The sequence below is a fragment of the Tursiops truncatus genome, chromosome 9 (assembly GCF_011762595.2).
Source record: "Tursiops truncatus isolate mTurTru1 chromosome 9, mTurTru1.mat.Y, whole genome shotgun sequence".
NCBI classification, from domain to species: domain Eukaryota; kingdom Metazoa; phylum Chordata; class Mammalia; order Artiodactyla; family Delphinidae; genus Tursiops; species Tursiops truncatus.
Genome location: NC_047042.1, coordinates 57,445,244 through 57,467,450, shown reverse-complemented (window position 1 = coordinate 57,467,450; position 22,207 = coordinate 57,445,244). Strand labels below are relative to the sequence as shown.

Here is a 22,207-nt window from a genome sequence, read left to right as displayed (position 1 = left end):
AACCCGTGTCCCCTGCATCGGCAGGCGGACCCTCAACCACTGCGCCACCAGGGAAGCCCTTAATATTTATTTATTTGGCTGCACCGGGTCTTAGTTGCAGCACTCGGGATCTTCGTTGCGGCGTGCAGGATCTTTTAGTTGCTGCATGCGGGATTTAGTTTCCTGACCAGGGATCAAAGCCAGGCCCTGTGCACGGGGGAGCGCAGAGTCTGGAACATCAGGGAAGTCCCTATACTGGAGGTTCTAAACAGTGTTAAGATTAAGATTAAGGCAGACAGACTGGAAAGGAAGAAGTAAAACCATCTTTACTCACAGATGATATCATCACAGAAGTGGAAAATCCTAAGGAATACACTAGAACTAGGAGAATGAGTTAATTTAGCAAGGCTGCAGTATATAAGGTCAATATATAAAACCAACTGTACTACCATATATCAGCAAATGAAATTTTTTAAAATTCTATTTATAGTAACATTCATAGATAAAAATTAAATACTGAGGAATAAATTTAGCAAAAGATGTGCAAGGTCTATAAACTAAAAGCCACAAACATTACTGAGAGAAATTAAAGAGAGCCTCAGCAAATAGAGAAATATACCACATTCATGGACTGGAAAACTTATTTTTATGCTATTAATTCCCCCCAAATTGATCTACAGATTCAATGCGATCCCAATCGAAATTCCAGCAGGCTTTTGTATAAACTGACAAACTGATTATAAAATGTACATGGAAACACAAAGGTCCTTGAACAGCCCATTTTTAAAAAGCAGAACAAACTTCAAGACTTACACAATCTGATTTCCAGACTTATTATAAAGCTATAGTAATCAACTGAGTACAGTCTTAGCCTAAGGATAAACAGACCGGGGGTAGGCAAACTTTCCATAAAGGGCCTGATGGTAGATATTTTCAGCTTTGTAGGACACATAGTCTCTGTCACAACTACTCAAATCTCTCTCTGCTATTGCAGTCATAGACAACACCTAAAAATGAATGGGCATGGCAATATGCTTTAATAAAACCTTATTTACAAAAACAGGCCACAAGTCAAATTTGGATGTAGGCCTTAGTATGCTGACCCCTAATATAAATCAATAAAACAGAAAAGAGATCCCAAAAATATACCCATACTCTTGTCAATTAATTTTCAACAAAGATGCAGAAGTAATACAATGGAGGAAAAACATGTTCTTTTAAATATATGATGCAAAAAAACTGGATATCTGCATACAAATAAAAAAATTTTAACTACATATCATTCCTTACACAAAAATTAATTTTAAGTAGATCATAAATCTAAACCTAAGAGCTGAAACTATAAAATATACTGGATTAAAAAATAGGAGAAAATCTCTGTAACCCTGGGTTAGGCAAAAATTTCAGATAGGACACATACAGCATGAACCATTAAGAAAAATATTGCTAAACTGTACTACTTCAGAATTAGAAGCTTTTGCTCTTCAAAAGATAGTATTTTTAAAAATGAAAAGGCAAACCACAAATTGGGAGAAAATATTTCCAAAATATATAACATAGAAATTGTATGTGGAATATATTTTTTAAAACTCTTAAATCCAAAAAAGATAACCCAATAAAGAATCAGGTGAAAGATCTGAACAGACACTTCACAAAAGAATATATATGAATGGCCTGTAGGCACACGAAAAGATGTCGAGCATCACCAGTCAGTCATCGGGGACTATCTGGAAAAAATGAAAACACTAATCTTAAAAGATACATACACCCTAATGTTCATAGCAGCACTATTTAAAATAGCAAAGGTATTCATGGAAGTAATCCAAGTGCCCATTAACAGACAACTGGATTAAGAAGATGGGTGTGTGTGTGTGTGTGTGTGTGTGTGTGTGTGTGTGTGTGTGTGTGTGTGTGTGTGTGTGTGTGTGTGTGTGTGTGTGTGCGTGTGCGCGCCCACGTGTGCACTTGATTCAATAAGTCAAAGACAAATACTATATGTATGGTATCACTAATATGTGGAATCTAAAAAGTAATATAGACTCACAATACAGACTCACAAATATAGAAAACAAACGTGGTTACCAAAGGAGAGAGGGGAGGTGGGAGGGACAAATTAGGGGTATGAGATTACAGATAAAAACTACTATATACAAAATAGATAAGCAACAAGGATTTACTGTGTAGCATAGGGAATTATACCCATTATCTTGTAATAACCTATAATGGAATATAATCTGCAAAAATACTGAATCACTATGCTGTACACCTGAAACTAACACAATATTATAAATCAACTATACTTCAATTAAAAAATTTTTTTAAGTTTAACATTAAAAAATAATAATTAAAAAAACACTAGTCGTCGGAGAAATTAAAACTAAAACCACAATGAGGTAACCTGACACACTCACTAGAACGACTAGAATTAAAAACTGACAATACCAAGGGCTAGTGACTGGAATGCTCACACACTGCTGGTGGGAATGCAAAGTGTACAGCCTTTTTGGAAAACAATCTGGGTGTTTCTTAAAAACATACACTTATATACCATATAAGCCAGCAATTCCCTTCCTAGGTATCTACTCAAGAAAAATGAAAACACATGTCCACAAAAAAAAACTTGTAAGAGAATGTTCAGAGCAGCATTACTCGTAACAGCAAAACATGAGAAATAATTTGAATGCCCATCAGCTGGTAAAAGGATTAACATCTATCAATCAGTGAATAAATTCTGTATGACCACATTTATGTGAAATGCTAGAAAAAGTAAAACTACAGAGTAACAGAAAGCAGAACAGTGGTTGTCTGGGACTAGGGGTAGCTGGAGGAATAGACTACATATGAGCATGAGGGAACTATGTGCAGAAATAAAACATTCTATAGTTTGAATGTAATGGTAGAGAACTATATGTATTTGCCAAAATTCATCCAATTGCACTTAAAATGAGAGAATGTTATCATATTTAAATTGCACCAGGGACTTCCCTGGCAGTCCAGTGCTTAAGACTTCGCCTTCCAATGCCGGTGGGGTGCAGGTTCAATCCCTGGTCGGGGAGCTAAGATCCCACATGCCCCACAGCCAGAAAAACAAAACATAAAACAGAGCAATATTGTAACAAATTCGAAAAAGACTTTAAAAATGGTCCACATCCAAAAAAAAAAAAAACTTGAAAAATAAAAATTAAAGAATTCAACCAAAAATATTACCAAAGATACAAGGATGAAAATTTTCATCTGTAAAGTAAAATTCAGCTGGTTTTGCTGATTGTCATCCCTTGGGAGTAGAGATGACACTCTATGTTAACAAATTTTTACCTATAAAATGACCTTAAAATAGAGTAAGTGGCCTTCAAATAGAATAAGTCATTATCATTGAAAGCAAAACTGGTAAACATGAAAAATGCAAGTCAATTTAGGTTTGAAAAGAGAAATGGGAATTAAAAGTTCTTCCGAAGTACGTGAAAAGAGTACAGAAGGCATATGAAATATAACATATTGCAGGATTGGGAAGTGAATGATTTACTTAGAACACAGGATGCATGTTAAGAGTAGAAGAAATGCAGCTAAAAACACAGGTTGAAGGGCAAATGTGCCAGATGTGTCATACAGTTTACTACAATGGGCCTAACAGTTCTTGAACAATAATAACACACTGAAATGGTCCTTAGCAACGTTAATCTAGCAAAACTATACTGGGCACAGTTGAAAGTAGAAACAAATAATCAGGGGGGCAGCATGACATGGTTGATTGGAGTCAGACCAGAATTTGCTCATCAGCTCCAGCACAAATAACCCTGAGGAACTTACCTTTCCCAGGCCTCAGAGTACTAAGAAATGAGGGGTGTGTTTAGAACACAGCAGGCCCTCAATGGATGTTCCCTCATCTCCTGTCAAGACTCAAAAACCCCTGACATACCACTATAATAATTCAGGATGTTTAAGTGGAAATGTGCAGAGAGAAAAAGGGAGAGAGTAAATTTTTAAAATATTTCAAAGATGATTCAAGAAAAGTGAAAAAAGGGCATGAAAGCAGCAAAAGAGTTAAGAGACGATAAAATACTTCTACAAAAGTGTAAGCAGGGCTTCCCTGGTGGCGCAGTGGTTGAGAGTCCGCCTGCCAAAGCAGGGGACGCAGGTTCGTGTCCCGGTCTGGGACGATCCCACATGACGCCGAGTGGCTAGGCCCGTGAGCCATGGCCGCTGAGCCTGCGCGTCTGGAGCCTGTGCTCCGCAACAGGAGAGGCCACAACAGTGAGAGGCCCGCGTACCACCAAAAAAAAAAGTGTAAGCAAATCAATTTAAAGGAGCATGGTTAAGTTCTTCTGTAAGCAAACAATAAACTACTTAAATGGAGTCAAGGATTTCATCAAAACATTTATGCATGCACTGATAGAGCCAAGGAACTTCATGGAGAATTCCAACCTAATAGAGTTTCCTCTAGGTTCATACTCCACTCCACTACCATCAAAGATGAAATAAATCCTCTGCAAATAGTATAAGGGTAAGAAAAGGAGGAATAAGCAGCTTTTATTCCTCATGGGGTAAACTGGAGGCAGGGTGAACAGAATACAGGAACATGGACAAAATAGTTATGATTAGGTTGTTTGGCAAATTAGAAGACTGAACTCTTGACTTAGAGAAGATTCTTAAATTTGTATTCACAGTGCATGCCTCCCCACTCCAAAAGGATCCATGTTTAGAATTCAGGAAATCCATAAACTTAGATGAAAAAAAAAAAGTTTATATCTTTTCACTAACTTCTAACTGAAATTTAGCATTTTCTTCAATTATGAATGTAGGCAAAAAAACACAGCAACAGTTGCAGTACCTTTAATTTTGTCACCCACAAAACATCACAGATATACTCAAGACACCTTCCATTAATCATTTATAAGTATATACAAATATTACTCTTCTATTCTTAAAAAGGAAGCAGATCATCTGGAAATATGAAATGATGATTCAGAAAAATCGCTAGTCAGGTACCTGATGTTAAACAACATTTTGAATAGTTTTACTTTAAAAAATTTTTTTATTTTAATTTTTTCTCTGGTAATCGTTAATAAAGTACTTCCCACCATCATTTTTATCATTATTTGCCATTGTGTTTGTGCTTTATTATTTTCTTTACTCGTCCCTTTTCATATTTCTAGTAAAGGGCTTATACAGAATATCTGAAATAGTATGAAAATGATAATTCTAAATAGTGGTTTTGGAATGACATGCAAAAATATGATACTTTAAGGTATATTAAGTTTCTAAATAAATTTAAATTGGTAGGGTTTTTAATCCTAAATTACTTCATACTATTAAAAGTTATTTTTAAAATATATATTTTTATAATATTAGGGAGCTGGTTACTTAAAAAAACTATAGTGAGTTTTTTTTTTATAGTGAGTTTTTATCCACACATATGTTCAATATTTTTTGAGTATCTAATATGCAGCAGGCACTAGAGATTTAGGAATAACCAAAACACACAAAAATTCCTGCCCACGTGAAGTCTTTATCTAGAGCAGGGCAGATGGACAAGAAACAAAATAAGTAAAATACACATTCTGTTAGATGGTGATATATCCATTTTGTCATTTGCTCACTCAACTAATGCTTAATGATCACTTGGTTCATTCCAGGCACTGTCTGGATGTAGGTTTCAGTGCTTAACAAAAAGGACTTAATTCTAACTCTGCAGAGGATTGTGGTAGGAGTGAGGGTACTGAGAAACACTGGGGGAGAAGACAAACATGAAGCAAGTTGCTGAAATAGCAAACAGAAATTCTTATAAATAGAGCTGTTAGAAGTAATATAAAACTACAGTGTCAGTAGCAGGGAAATCAAGAGTAACTCAAGAAGACAGGAAGTAGAAAGCAAACTGGCCTACTTCTATTGTATTCCTGACAGGGCAGGGGATTAATTGACAATAAAACTGCTGATCCCACTACATTTCTTTTACCAAATATTTTTATAAGCAAATGCTATAAATTATGTTTGCCCCATTAACTTGTTTAGTCATTCAACAAATATTTAACTTCAAATATCAGGCACTGTACTAGAGCCTGCAAATACAGTGGTGAATAAAATAAACATAATCCCTCTTCTTCATGGACCTTACAATTAAGCAAAGGGAGTTGTTAAGAGAAATAAGCACAGAAATATTAACTACAAATTATGGTGCTATAAAATAAAAGTATAGCTCCCAGGTTTAATAAAGGTACCTAATTTAGACTGAGAGGTCAAAGAAGTCCTCTCTGAAAAAGAGAGATTTAATCTGAGACTTAAAGAATAAGTCAAGAGTAGTAGGAATAGTTAAATATTCAGAGGAAAATAATAGGAATTATGGGATATACTTGAAAAAATACCACTGGCGGAAGAGAGAAGGGAATTATGGTTGAACAGATAAAATAAGATGGCACCGGGACTTCCCTGGCGGTCCAGTGATTAAGACTTTGCCTTCCAATGCATGGGGTGTGGGTTCGATCCCTGGTCAGGGAGCTAAAATCCCACATGCCTCACGGCCAAAAAAAAAAAAAACCAAAAAACCAAAACAGAAGCAAGGGGGCTTCCCTGATGGCGTAGCGGTTGAGAATCTGCCTGCCAATGCAGGGGACACAGGCTCAAGCCCTGGTCTGGGAAGATCCCACATGCCGCGGAGCAACTAGGCCCGTGAGCCACACCTACTGAGCCTGCGCATCTGGAGCCTATGCTCCACAACAAGAGAGGCCGCGACAGTGAGAAGCCCGCGCACCACGTTGAAGAGTGGCCCCCGCTCGCCACAACTAGAGAAAGCCCTCACACAGAAACTAAGACCAAACACAGCCCAAAATAAATAAATAACTTGGAATATAGTAGGTGCTCAATAATTATTTTAAAAAAAAAACACACAGAAGCAATACTGTAACAAATTCAATAAAAAAAAGACTTAAAGAAAATTAAAATAAGATGCCACAAAGTAACATCTGTTGATTGCTGGGTGAGAAGTACAACTGAGTTCGTTATATTATTCTCTTCTTACATATGTTTAAATTCTTCTGGGACTACCCTGGCGGTCCAGTGGTTAAGACTCCGTGCTTCCACTGCAGGGGGCACAGGTCTGATCCCTGCTTGGGGAACTAAGATCCCACATGCCACATGGCGCGGCCAAAAAAATTCTTCTTTAAAAAAAAAAAGTTTACAAAAAATTGTAGGCAAGAATATTCCTAGCAAAGTACATGAACAAGGGCCCTGAAACAAGAAAGCAATTCATGAGTTGTAAGGCCCGAGTAACTACAACAGTTCTCAAAGTGTGGTCTCCAGACCAGTAGCGTCAGGAACTTGTCAAATGTGCAAATCTCAAGCCCCACCCCAGACCTACAAATCAGAAACTCTGGGACTGGAAGCCAGAAATCTGTGTTTTAACAAATACATTGTAAAGCAACCATACTCCAATAAAAATTAATTTAAAAAAAAATGTGGTACCCTAACAAACTATATTAAATGAAATTATATGAACATAATGTGAAAAATGTATTCAAGATAATCTAGTCCGTGGCATTCTATATATATGGTTGACCTTTCCCCACAAAGGCACAAGCTCTGCTAACTTTTGTTTAGCTTATAATAAGTTATGACTGTGAGAGGCCCACGTACAGCAAAAAAAAAAAAAAAAAGTAACAGGCTCACTTCCCTTCTTTTCAAGAAAATATCTGCCAAATACCCTAGGCTGAATAACCAAATTTTGTCTATTAGCCATTCTTTAAAATAGAAATGATGTACCATGTAAAAAGAGGCTAGTTCAGCTTAGAACTCAATCACACAGTGCTTTACCTTTAAAGGTACTTTAATGCCACTTTACTTCATTAGGCAAAAGTGCTTTGGGAGTACTTCCTATTTCATCACACAGAATATTTAAAACACCCCCCAGGGTCAAGCTTCAATAAAATTAGTATTTTACTGTTTCATCATCTTAAGTGAAACTTTTTTTTTTTTTAAATTGTGAACGCATGGTTAGGATGAATACAGTAACTACTAGTGCAGTTTGGTGCCACTGCCTTGTTTCAATATTAATACACCAGCAGTTTTCCCACCACTGCTTTTATACCAACAGTGCAAATGTAACAGAATAGGGAAAAAAGCAAATACTGTAATATTACGAAAACCGTTTTACCTTTGTAGACCTCTGAAAGGGGATGGGGATCCCCAAAGGATCACAGACCATACTGTGAGAAATGTTGCACTACAGCATATTTTATATTATAAATGTATGCTCTGAATGTTAGGTTACGCTACAAATCATTAAACAACTTCTAAAATGTTTCCTATTACAAAAGAAAACCAGATAAATACATTAGTCATAATTTTAAATTTGTTTACTGTTCTCTTAAATTTGAACACTGTAAAATTGTTTGTTAAATACAAACTATGTAACAAAAATCAAACTAAGTTTCAACACTTGAGCATTTTTCTAACAAAATAATTTTAAATATTATTTAACTAAAACCATTTTCCACCTAAAAGTCTTAACACCTGTTTGTCTTTTCTTTAGTCATTTAACTTTAAAAAAAAAAATCACCCTTACATAACTGTAAAATGTGTGTCCCTTCATAAAGCTGTATTATCATTCAGTGTCATATGAAACTTTTTTTTAAGTACACTGTTCAATACCTTCTCCCTGGAGAGGTTTTCCAAATATGAAGTTAGACCATTTATCTTTTCGTCCTTCTCTGCCAACTGAAGCTGAAGAGAGAAAGAAATTATCATTATTTTTCATCATCTACTCTCTCCTTACCCTTCAAGAGTTAGTTTATACCATTCTATCAAAATAATTCCTATTACCATATCCATGTATTTTCCTTGTTCTTATTCTTTGACATCTCTGAATTACCTGTCATTATTGACTAACTTCCCTTACTCTTAAAGCTTCTCCCCCGGTTTATGTGAAACTGCACCAACACTGTCATCCTCTCATGCTCTTTTTTTAAAGTCTGCTTCTTCACCATTACAAATATAGGTATTCTCCAAAGTTTCTTCTTTGGCTTCTTCTCTCTACATTCTCTGTAAACTCCCTTTCTTCTATGCCTTCAACAATCATGCTCATATGAATAAACCACAAATATTAACTCATGTGCCACACTCTCTTTCCCAAGATCCGAATCTGCCTTTTTAATTGATGGGTAAACATGTTTTCACTGTTGTCCTTCTGCACTGTAAGGGTAAAATGTCCCAAACCTACTTTCATACTTTTGTTAACTGATATTATTAATCTCAGAGCCCACTGTGATTGAAGCTAGGAAACTATATTAAACACTCCTTCTCCTCTTCCTCTACTCTTCAACATTTTCAGTCTCCAAGTCTTTCATTTATTCAACAACTACCCATTATTTGCCTATTACAGCATAAGCATTATGGATACAAATAAAACTATTCTTCAATGGTTTTTCCCTAAGGCTTTCCTTGATAGATTCAATGGTAGGTGATTGGGGAAGGTATCCTTTATCAATTCATTCTAAGAATATTTGTACCTAATTTTCTTACCTTCAAAAACCCTTCCCACCTGTAAATCCTCTCAGTGCTACCAAATTATTTTCATAAAGACCCACTCTGGTTGGGTCCCTTTTCTCCTAGAAAATTCTTAACAGCAAATAGCACCCACATTCCAGTTTAAGTCCCCCCAAATCTGGCTTCAACCTATCTTTCACATCTATCTACTCCATCACAGATACTGAAGTCCTATTACTCAAGACTGTCACAGCTCCCAGATTATGCTCTCTACTTCTGACCTCCAAACCTGTAATGCTTTTCCATCTGTTTAGAAAGATGTTTCTTTCCTTTCCCAGCTCTGTTTATCCTCCCCTCCTGTTTGGTCTTTCACAGGTCTAGTTTCTCCATAATACCTAACTCCTAAATATTCCATTGGAAACAGCCCTAAAGTACTTGGACTTACAGCTTATGTAGAACTTCATCACATTTTGCCTTGTCTCGTGGTATTTGTGTCTAAGCAGCACAAAATAAGGGGAAAGGCACTAAACAAAAAGCCAAGCACCATCACCAGTTGTACAACCTTAAATATGTTGTTTAATCTCGATGTTAATTTTTATCATTAATGAAATAAAAGTATTATTTAGCTTCCAATGGGTTTGAAAGATGATTACCTAGATTGTGAATGTGAAAGAGTTTTGAATATCATGATTACACTTCTAGCACTCCTTACTAGATTATAAACTCCTTAAGCATAGCATTGTGCCTTACTTATACGATCACCCACATTATAGCTAACAGTGCTTTATATTTAATAGGCTTCAATAAATATTTACTAAATTGTTTTTCCTAATCAATCTGCAAAAATAAAGTTTCATATAAATTCAGTATTCATACTTTTTAATAATAACAGAAGTTCCCAGGCAATAAAAACAATATTCACAGTGATCCCAGGAACAACAAAAACCTCATGAAATAAGTTTCAAAATTTCATTCTGACAGCAGATGAAGATAAAAAAGGATCAAGCAGTTAAATTACCTTAGCCTGTACCAATCCAAACAAAGTAATTCTTGGTGTCTTTAAGAATGTTATATTTTAAAATTAGATTATAGGTACAATCAGCTATGACAGAGCAAATTTAAATCATTTAGAATTTCCAGGCCTTTAGTCACACACACAAAAAAATGCCAATTATACACACATGCACATACCTTAAAATACTTAAGATTACATTTTATTACTTAGAGGGAAAATGTCTTTCCACTTATTAATTAGCTAGACAGCCTACTAATTTTTTTCTCCAACATTTTTACAAATATCATTTAGCATTCAGGCTTGTTTGTTGCCTAATGTTAAATTGGCAAAAATAATCTTCATTAATTAAGACTGTATTGCTTACTCTGCAGTATCTCATTTAGGATCACAAGTAACACATTTTGGTGATAAATTTTAAAACCTTTACATAAATTTTTAAAATTACTGATCCTATCTTATTACACTCCCAAAAAAAACCACCAAGGCCCTAGAATAATTTTACAAACACATTCATAATTAAGTGAACAAGGAATATGAAATGATGACTTTCATCTTAAAAACTAAGCATGATTTAAAGATATAATTTCAACAGCCATCTGAATCTGCAAAATGAAAGCCATAATGGCAATGCATATGGGTATCTATTTTCTCAGTTCATAGTTAATGAACTGTATTCAACATAACTAAATACATAGTACATTTTTATCTATACACGAAAATACTATCCCAATTACCCATGCTGAAACTTTACATTAGATTGACCAAATTATAGATAGCACATTTTCAAAAGTATCAGGTACTATGCCTCAAGTTATACGAATAGTAAACTTACTTTGTAATTCTCCTCTACTTCAGCTAGTTCTAGTTTCACATTTTCAGCAATTTTCACTTGTTCTTTCCATTTCAGCTCCATTTTTGCAAGTTCATCAGCATATTTATTGCATTTTGTTTTCTCATCCTAAATGAAATAAGTATAATTACCAAAAGATTTTAAATCCATATACAGCTAATATCTATACAAACATACTTGTGCTGAATGCTTATTATAACACTGTTGTAAAGGTATAAAAACTGAAATAACCAAAATGTCTGTCAGTGGAAGACTGGACAAATCATTTTATATCCATACAGTGGAACAGAATATATTTATTGAAAAAGAACAAAGTGATCTAAAAATTAACAAGGAAAAATGGCAAAATACATTAATTGAAAATATCAAGTTGCAAAAACAGAATATATAGTATAATCCCATTTCTGCTTTACAAGCTGTTTAACACAATTTTATATGATGTCTATGTAGTATATGTAGAAAAAATAAACCAAATTTATTTTTTTGGCCACATCACACAGCTAGTGGGATCTTAGTTCCCTGACCAAGGAATGAACCCGGGCCCTCGGCAGTGAAAGCTCGAAGTCCTAACCACTGGACTGCCAAGGAATTCCATAAATAAAATATTAATAGCCCTTTTATCTGGGGATCAGGATCAAAATGGTACTTTTTACCACCTTTATTTTTCATTTCTGTAACACCGTAAGATTTCACAATAAGCACACATTACTTTTGCAAAGGACATAATAAAAATCACATATTTATAATGCTATTGTTTCCATATATTAATAATTAAAACTCTGGGATTTCCTGATAAAGACAATCTTTAGAAGGATTTCTTATACATTGCTCTTCTCTACAACCCAGAATGTTAAAAGAATGGAGTTTTAAAACATGACAAGGGACTTCCCCAGCGGTCCAGTGGTTAGGGCTCCACGCTTCCACTGCAGGGGGCACAGGTTTGATCCCTGGTCAGGGAACGAAGATCCCACAAGCCATGCAACAAGGCCAATAAAAAAATTTTTTTTAATTAAAAAAAAAAGAAAAGAAAAAATATATGCTTTATGCTTTGAGCAATTCAATGGAGAAAAGTCTTTTCAACAAATAATGCTGGATCAATTAAATATCCTTACTATACATACCACACCTCACACCATACACAAAAATAAACTTAAAATGGTTAACAGGCCTAAAAGAACCTAAGACTACAAAACTTCTAGAAAACAAGAGAAAATCATTACAAGTTGGAGTAGTAAATGTTTTCTTAGAACATACAAAGAACACATAAACAATAAATTGATAATCTGTACTTCAGCAAAACTAAAATTTTTTCTAAAAACACCATTAAGGAAATAAAAAGGCAAGCCACAGACTGGGAGAAAATATTTACCCCACATATCTGACAAAGGACTTGTATCTGGAATAAAGAACACTTACAACTCAATAATAAGATGAACCCAATTTTTTAAATGGCAGAAGATGAACTCACAATAAAAAGGAATAAACTATATGAAGTGAGTCAGAAAGAGAAAAACAAATACCGTACGCTAACACATATATATGGAATCTAAAAAAAAAAATGGTCATGAAGAACCTAGGGGCAAGACGGGAATAAAGACACAGACCTACTAGAGAATGGACTTGAGGACACGAGGAGGGGGAAGGGTAAGCTGGGACAAAGTGAGAGAGTGGCATGGACATATATACACTACCAAATGTAAAACAGATAGCTAGTGGGAAGCAGCCGCATAGCACAGGGAGATCAGCTCATAGCACAGGGAGATCAGCTCGGTGCTTTGTGACCACCTAGAGGTGTGGGATAGGGAGGGTAGGAGGGAGGGAGATGCAAGAGGGAAGAGATATGGGAACATATGTATATGTATAACTGATTCACTTTGTTATAAAGCAGAAACTAACACGCCATTGTAAAGCAATTATACTCCAATTAAGATGTTAAAATTTTTTAAATAAATAAAATGTATTAAAAAACAAACAAACAAACAAAGGAATAAACTACCAATAACAAGCAACAACATAAACAAATCTCAAAATAACTGTGCTAAAAGGGGACAGGAAAAGAAGAACATACCATATGATTCCATTTATAGAAACGGGACAAAAGATAGGCTAATCTATAGTGGCAGAAAGCAAGCCAATGGTTTCCCAGGAGTGGTGAGAGAGGGAGGGATGAGTTGTAAATGAGTACAAAAAAGCTAATGGAGTAATGGAAATGTTCATTAGCTTGACACTGTGATAGTTCCACAGGTATATACATATATATATATATATATAGCAAAACTGAACAAACTGCAGACCTTAAATATATGCAGTTTACTGAATTTCAACTGTACTACAACACAGTTGTAAAAAAAAAAAATTACCTTGAGGAAGTTTCTAGCTTGAAAGAATACTCTATCTTCCTTTCAATAATACTATATAATGAGATTTTTAAAAATATTCATCCAAAATTGTTTCATACTTACTAAAAAATAGGTTAGTCCCTTATAAGCAACTACTTTGACCTCAGGGTAAAACTGTTCTAATCAACCCTCTACAGAAGGATCTTCTGAAGCAACAAAAATGTTCAGTTCAAAGTCTGATTAAAGGATTACATTAAACTAATATTATCAAGACAGTAACATAAAATATTTTAAGTTAATTACTATAATAATATATGAATTTCCTTATATGGCTCTAAAAATTATCCCTCTCCTCTCCACATGAACAGAGAAACAAACACACAAAAAAATATTTAATTGAACGAATGAAAAACATACACAAAACATCTTTTCCTCTCTTCCCCAAATCAGGTACAAATAAGTAGTAGTTTCCCTTTGTCCTTTAAATACTCCAGGAGTGAATACTACTAGGAAGTTGCAAAACTTAAATGTTTGAATAATAGTTTAATATAATCAAAATAATACCATAAAGGCAACCACTCATTTGGGTACCATTCCTTTTTTTCCACTTTACAAATCTAGTCACTTTAGGATGTGGTGAAAGTCTTTGCTATTATTACAGTAAGTGTAAAAAACAATACTTCCCTTTTATGCAGTTCAAACATTTTTCATGTATCCTTATCAGAAGAAGAAGACAGACAATATCCAACAGCAACCTCAATTAATCACTTGTCCATTATCAAGAGAAGGACATCAGGGTAACAGAAAACAACAGTTTTAGGATCGTGTTTTTTTTTTTTTTTTTTTTTGGCCCATGCTGTGCAGCTTGTGGGATCTTAGTTCCCCAACCAGGGATCGAACCCAGGCCCACGGCAGTGAAAGTGCCGAATCCTAACCAGTGGACCACCAAGGAATTCCCAAGGATCATGATTTTACACACATGCCTACAAGAACAGGTACACAGAACAACCTCCACTTATCATCTCAAAAGTGAAACTAAATATCAGCATATGGGTATAAAAAAGAAACCCTGGGATACCCATCAATCAAAACAATAAAGATAAGCTAAGCCATTACATTTGATAAATCTTTATCTTACAAGAGAGCTAGCTTACCTGCAAGAGTTGTTTACATTTATTATACTTTTCTGCAGCAATTTCTTTGGTCATTTCAGAGACTTGTCCCTTAGTTAGATTGTCAAAATCTATCTCAGCTATAACAAGGAAGAAAATTAAAAGATTATTAAAAATTATTTTGATCCTTGTATTATCTTCTTGGTCAGAATAACTTGAGGGTCAGTATACTGTGAAATATAATAAATGGAATACTAAAGGAGAGAAACATCTATTTTAAACCATCTATTAATACTCTAAATAGAGGACAATGTAAACATTAGATGAGAATTTTTTTTTAATTTTAATTTTTTCATTCAATAATTTGAAAAATCATTATTTTTTTAACTAGCTAAAAATAGTTCTAAAATGGCACAGAAATTGTTCTCTATATACTTAATAGATATATAGGAAAGCCATACTCTTTTGAGAATACATATTAAATCATTTTTCTAGTCCTTCGCTACTATTCAATAAGTCTTTAAGTCAATATAACACCTTTCTTGGTACTACACAGGATATATAGAAATAGAAGGCAGGATCCTGTTCTACAGCAGTTGAATCTAAATATTTAATAGTATAGGAAACTTTTAATACATTTAAAAAGTCTAAAACACCAATTGCCCCAAACACTACACAATTAAATATACTTTACATGCTCTAGTATTTATTTTTGTTATTGTCAAATCTTTAACATAAGGTGAAAAAAGACATTAGGACAACTGAAAACCTAGAGTTAATTTAAATTTTCATGTTGTTCATGTATTCACTATGTCTCTCTAATCTGTTCTGTAAGTTAATAAACTAATAAAATATTTAACTTATCTACCAACAGGTACACTAATGAGGAAAGTACCCTAATGATCCAAAGCAGCCAAAACAAAACAAAAACAAAAAAAAGGCAAGAAAGAGAGAAACATGAATAGAATTAAAGGGATTTTTAAGTTTTCCCCCACAGAATGGTACAATTAAAGTGCCATAAATGGTTCAGAATTCCAGTGTTAGAATATTAATTAAAAATTCAATTCTTGGCTCTCTTCCTATAGATCAAATACTATAAGCATTTGCACTTACAAACACTAGCTCATTTGATTAACCATGTTCACGAAGATAAATACTAGTTCACACTCACATTTTGTATATTCACCACATGCATTACTTACTTTTAGACCTTTACTTTCCCTTTGCTTTTAGACCTTTACTTTCCCTTTGCCTCAATCCCTCACTTAGAAGGATTTTTTTAAAAGCTCTCTAAAATTCTGACACATGGAACAGGCAGTATAAATGAGTATAAATACTTTTCAAGGCAGGACACTTTATACAAAAAGTCTAAAAGATTTTTACCTGTAGAAGGTGGTGGCTTTACATCAAGCGTAGAGGCAGTAGTAGCTGGGTCTGTGTTTATTGAGGCATCATTCACTTTCTGCTGACTCCCAATTTTCTTTGTGAAGACACTACTGTTATTAGCCTATTCAAAATGTTAACAATCAATGGTTAAATGAGTTACACTTCCCTCCTTCAGCAACCATGCATCATATAAATAAATCCTGAAAGTCCACAAAGCTGCTGCTGTCTTAAAGCCCAACAAACACTAAAGTTACACACATCACTTTACTAACTGACCTAAATGTTACAAAACAGAACATTTCTCCAACAAATAAAGATTCCAAATTTTAAAAAAATTATCACTACAATATTAGGCCAGTAATGTGAAATGAAGCAGAGAGGAATTATATTCAAAGGGTATAACATTGTAAATTTGATTTGTAAACAAAAATATTGATAAAGGAATTATTTTACTCTGATGAATTCAATTATACTTACTGATTGGTCTGAAAGTTTGTTTATTTGTTTTTGGAGCCTCTGGCATTCCTTGAATTTTTCTTTGTAATGATCTGCTGCCATCTGAAGACGAAGTTTCAGATCTTCAACTTCTCTTCTCAGTTCGTGTTCCAGTGTATCAGTCTTTTCCTAAGAGAGAAATAAACTCTTCCTCTAAGAGAAACATAAAAATCTCATATCTCATAATGTAGTAGTAAATCCAACTTTCTTTTCGCTTTTTTCTTTCTGGCTCTTAGTTTTTATTTGTTTTGGAGTTTTGGCTACAGAGTCACATTAGGTCTCCTAACAAATCCAGCTTTATATTCCTAGGACTAAGGTTCATTAAAAACAAACAAACAAAAACCAAACACTTGAAAAGAATATTCTATCTCCTGAGAAGCAAGCATATCCTGTTAAATAACTATAGTACCATTTTATGCAGCTAGTAAATAAATTCTAAACAAAGCAATATATACCTCATATCAGAAAGTTTAATTAACAATAATAGAGCATTTTTACTAACAATTAGGAATTTGCTTACAGAAGTTTTTCTTAAAGCCTGCATTAATTTCAACCCAAGAAGTTACAATGACTAAAACAAAATGAATGGCAATTTAAAATTGTGACCAGGAATCTGACCTCAATTATTTTAACATAACTCAATTCTCTTTCATAAGCTTATCGTGAGTTTTTGACCAAAATGGAAATTCAAAATTAACCCGCTTTACCTGGTCTTTTCTCACAGCACTTAGTTTAAGCTCTGCCACTGCATCAGCTAACTGCTTTTTCACTCTCTCATTTTCCAAGCGTGCAGTGTGCAGATCTGCCATCGTCTTATCCCGCACGTTTACAGCATCGCTAAGTTCTTTAGCCAGAAAGACAGCTTCCTGCCGAGTTGCCTGAACCTGTTCCTCTGCTTTACGAAGTTGCTCCTTGAAAAAAACTGTATCTTCCTGAAGAAAGGCAGATAAATATATTTGTAATTAAACCATTCACGTAAAAAACAGAAGCAGAAACGATATTTATTCCTATTTCAACAGATCTAAAATTTTAAATTAAATATTGCTTTTCTATTCATGACTTAGATGAAGTATGTATGTCTATAAAAAATTTAAGATGTGACTTTGTTTTAGAGACCCCCATATAACAACCCTACGCATCACTACTATCACTTTATACGTGACAAACCTGAAGTACAGAAAGTCAGGCAACATAACCAATGCTTAGCTAAATAGAGACCCGAATGGAAGCTTCTGTCCCCCAGAATCTCTCCAGCTACAACTGCTGACCCTCATTTTTTATGATAAGCAATAATTACAAAAACTTCTTTGTAACTCCAAAAATGTTGGTTAAAAAAATGTTTCCTATGAGCTAACCTATAACATATCCAATATAATATTAATATACCATTACATTAGCACCTCTTACCAAACCTAAAAGTATCTTTAAAAAGTTAAAATTGCCATGATAGGGCTTCCCTGGTGGCGCAGTGGTTAAGAATCTGCCTGCCATTGCAGGGGACACGGGTTCGAGCCCTGGTCTGGGAAGATCCCACATGCTGCGGAGCAACTAAGCCCGTGTGCCACAACTACTGAAGCCCGTGTGCCTGGAGCCCGTGCTCCACAACAAGAGAAGCCACGGCAAGGAGAAGCCCGCGCACCGCAACAAAGAGTAGCACTCGCTCGCCGCAACTAGAGAAAGCCCACGCACAGCAACGAAGACCCAACAAAGCCAAATAAATAAATTTATAAAAAATAAAATAAAAATTGCCATGATAAAATTATTTCCTTTAATATTAAACATACATTATAAGCTCAATAAATCTAGTTTATTTAACATTCGTATTTTTATCTCTGTATTAGAAATAATGTAAACTCAAAAAGTGCAACCCATTCGCGGTTTTTAAACTGTTAGCTACTTAGAAGGAAATGTAAATGATTATTTATGTAATGCTGGGGTGAAGAAAATCTTTCTAAGTATAACACTAATAGAGCTAATATATAAATGTTATCAGCTTCTATATATCAGAAGGGAAAAAAGCAAAAAAGAGAACTAGAAGAAAATTATTTGTAATATATTCAAAAAATGTATAATACTCTGATATAAACAGATTTTCTAATCAATAAGAAATGGAAAAATTTTAAACCAAAAAAGAAAAAAAAGGGTTTCCCTGGTGGCGCAGTGTTTGAGAGTCCGCCTGCCGATGCAGGGGACACAGGTTCGTGCCCCGGTCCGGGAGGATCCCACATGCCGCGGAGCAGCTGGGCCTGTGAGCCATGGCCACTGAGCCTGCGTATCCGGAGCCTGTGCTCCGCAACGGGAGAGGCCACAACAGTGAGAGGCCCGCGTACCGCAAAAGAAAAGAAAAAAAAAAACCCAAAAAAGGAAAAATATGGAGAAAGGCATGAACGTGAAATTTCTTTAAAATAAACGGCTATTATACATAGAAAAAATATTTAACTAAAATATTCAAATAAAGAAGGTAAAACAAATACCATTCATCCTCTTTCAAGCTAACAAAGACTGAAAAAAAGTAATGCTCTAATATTTGGATGGTTTAGGAAAACTGGCACATTTACAAACATGTGGGCTCATATAATCTATAAGTGGTAACCATTCTTATCAGATTTTTGAAACAATCATCGACACCTTTAAAAAGCACATGGCTTTTGATCTATCAATTTAATTTTCATGAGTTTCTGATTAAAGGGTATGGACATAGGTTTAGTTTTGCAGGGATCCAGTAAAATATTAAGATTATGAAAAATTATTAAAAATCAAATGTCTAAATGGGAATTTATTGTAAACAAACTATGATATATCCTCCACACAATGAAAGCCTATGCAACCATTACTAGCAGCAGTATATGTCATACCCTGTTGATACATTAATTTTTTTGAAAGGCAATTTGAAAATAACTGAAAATGTAAACATTCAACCTGGCAATTGCACTTTGAGGAAGTTATTCTACAGATTTATACACATGCCTAGATATCTGTACAAGAATGTTTACTGCCATCATGCTTATAATACCTAAGGGTTGTACACTAAAACTAAAAACAATTGCATACTACACAGCTGTTAAATAAAGGAGAGATACTACAAAGCTGGGGGTTTTTTTGGCCTCGTGGCTTGCAGGATCTTAGTTCCAGGGATCGAACCCAGGCCCCCAGCAGTGGAAGCGTGGAGTCTTAACTACTGCATCACCAGGGAATTCCCTACAAAGCTGTTCTAATGAATGAGGAAGATCTGTGTGTGAACTCATACTGCAAGATGTCTAGACATTCCATAAATTTTTTAAAGGTTTTTGTAACACTATATTCTCATTTTTGTTAAAATATAAATATTGTATGTACATTCACAGATTTCTAGTAAAATTACTATAATAATATATCTGGGAAATGATATTGGTTACTTTTACCTTGTACCCTCACATACTACTCAAATTTTTTTATAACCATGATTTTTGTATTGCTTTTATAATTTTTTAAAAAGTTTTAACAACCAGGCATCAATTTCTCCAGGTACTTCTATACCTATGCTTTCCTCACAGAAGTCTTGCTTAAGTAGCATCTTATTAAATAACAAATAAACAATCAAACATGCTTTTCACCTTCCTGTCTGCATCTGCTATATTCAATACCCTGAAAAGTAACTTGGGTCTTAATCATTAATTCTAAATATCATGCACATCTGATGTTTTAAGTGTTACATTAACTATATCTGAGTGTATTTATTAGCAAACTACTAAAAACCACATAATACTCCATCCATAAAAGTTAATGAATAAATCAAGGTAAATCTAAACAATGTAGTATTACACAGCCATTTTTTAAAAAATTAGGAAGATCTCTATGAACTGCTAGGGAATGATTTCCAGTCTATACTGTTCACTGAAAAAAAAGCAAAGTGAAAAGGAGTATAAATAGCATGGCACTTTTAAGAAAGAAGGGGATAGAGAAGGGTGTGTGCATGCACACACATACACCAAGCTTATTTTTGCAAAAACAAACATAAGAAAAAACTGGAAACTAGTGAAAATGTTTACCTATGGGTACAGGTAAGAAAGGAGTTTTTTTAGGGAAGAGTAAATTTTTTTGTTTCATTTTGACTGTGAATGATACAACTATTTTACATATTCAAAAAATAAAATTAAAGAAAAAGGTTAGGAGAAAACAAAAAAACTGAACTGTATTACAAATTCATAACATAAATATGTTAAAAAAATTAATTCAAGTAACCTTTGAACATGGTACTCTGTACATCCTTAGTGAAATACTCTAAGATAAAAGAGCTGGAAAAGATCTTAATTTTATTCAGTAGACATACTGTTAGAAGTGGCATTGATATAATAATTCTGAAACTACTGGTATGTACAGCTGGTTAGAAAACATGAATAGATAATGTTTTGGAAACAAGGGTTCTCACACTGGGAGAAGAGATACATAAATATGTAATGGAGGAAGATAAGGAAGAACCCTAGGAGATACTGAATTTGAACTGGACATATCAATATAAATTTAAGACTTAAAGTGTCTGTCTATTGAAAGTGCAAAGTAGCAAAAGGATCCAGTGGCTTGGCTTCAAAATACCCTTCACTAATGAAAAAAATCAGGCTCTTTGGAGAAATGGGTAATAGCAGATCTGGAGCCGAAACTAAAACTGTAATACACAGTTCTACCACAAAACAAGGAAGCATTCAAAGCATTAGGGGGACATATCAGAAAGACACAAGAGCAGGTTTGAGAAGGTTCCCCCCTAGCTAAATATAGGACAATTTGAGTATGAAAAAGAATAATGATGATGTATAACAGGGGTACCCAACTCCCGGCCACAGACCATTAGCAGTCCAAGGCCTGTTAGGAACCGGGCCACACAGCAGGAGGTGAGCGGCAGGCAAGCAAGCGAAGCTTCATCTGTATTTACAGCCGCTCCCCAGCACTCACATTACCACCTGAGCTCTGCCTCCTGTCAGATCAGCATAGGCATTAGATTCTCATAGGAGCACGAACCTACTGTGAACTGCGCATGCGAGGGATCTAGGTTGCATGCTCCTTATGAGCATCTAATGCCTGGTGATCTAAGGTGGAGCTGAGGCGCTGACGGTAGCTCTGGGGAGCAGCTGCAAATACAGATTATCATTAGCAGAGAGGCTTGACTGCACAGACACCACAGTAAATCAACTGCTTGCAGACTCATATCAAAACCCTATCAATGAGTGGCAAGTGACAATGAAGCTGCATCTTACAGAGTAGACTGGACATAAGCAACACACTTCAGGTGTCACTGTCTCCCGTCACCCCCAGATGGGAGCATCTAGTTGCAGGAAAACAAGCTCAGGGCTTCCACTGATTCTGCATTATGATGAGTTGTATAATTATTTCATTATATATTACAGTGTAATAATAATAGAAATAAAGTGCACAATAAATGTAATGTGCTTGAATCAGCCCAAACCATCCCACCCCCACCTCCACCCCCGAGAAAAAAACTGTCTTCCACGAAACCGGTCCCTGGTGCCAAAAAGGTTGGGGACCGCTGATGTATAATATACTGAACAAAAAAGAATCAGTCTAT

At 34.8% G+C, this 22,207-nt stretch overlaps 1 protein-coding gene across 3 annotated transcripts in view; it reads right to left on the bottom strand.

The window, feature by feature from the left end:
• Positions 1-22,207, bottom strand: part of TAX1BP1 (Tax1 binding protein 1) — an 88,315-nt gene that overhangs the window by 15,086 nt on the left and 51,022 nt on the right. For all 3 annotated transcript variants that reach the window (XM_019926332.3, XM_019926323.3, XM_019926328.3), the window contains exons 9-14: positions 17,358-17,582; positions 16,633-16,779; positions 16,153-16,276; positions 14,812-14,909; positions 11,301-11,426; positions 8,620-8,691 (exon numbers count right to left, since the gene is read on the bottom strand). In XM_019926332.3, coding sequence (XP_019781891.1) covers positions 8,620-8,691; positions 11,301-11,426; positions 14,812-14,909; positions 16,153-16,276; positions 16,633-16,779; positions 17,358-17,582 — 792 coding nt within the window. The remainder of the gene's footprint in view (positions 1-8,619; positions 8,692-11,300; positions 11,427-14,811; positions 14,910-16,152; positions 16,277-16,632; positions 16,780-17,357; positions 17,583-22,207) is intronic.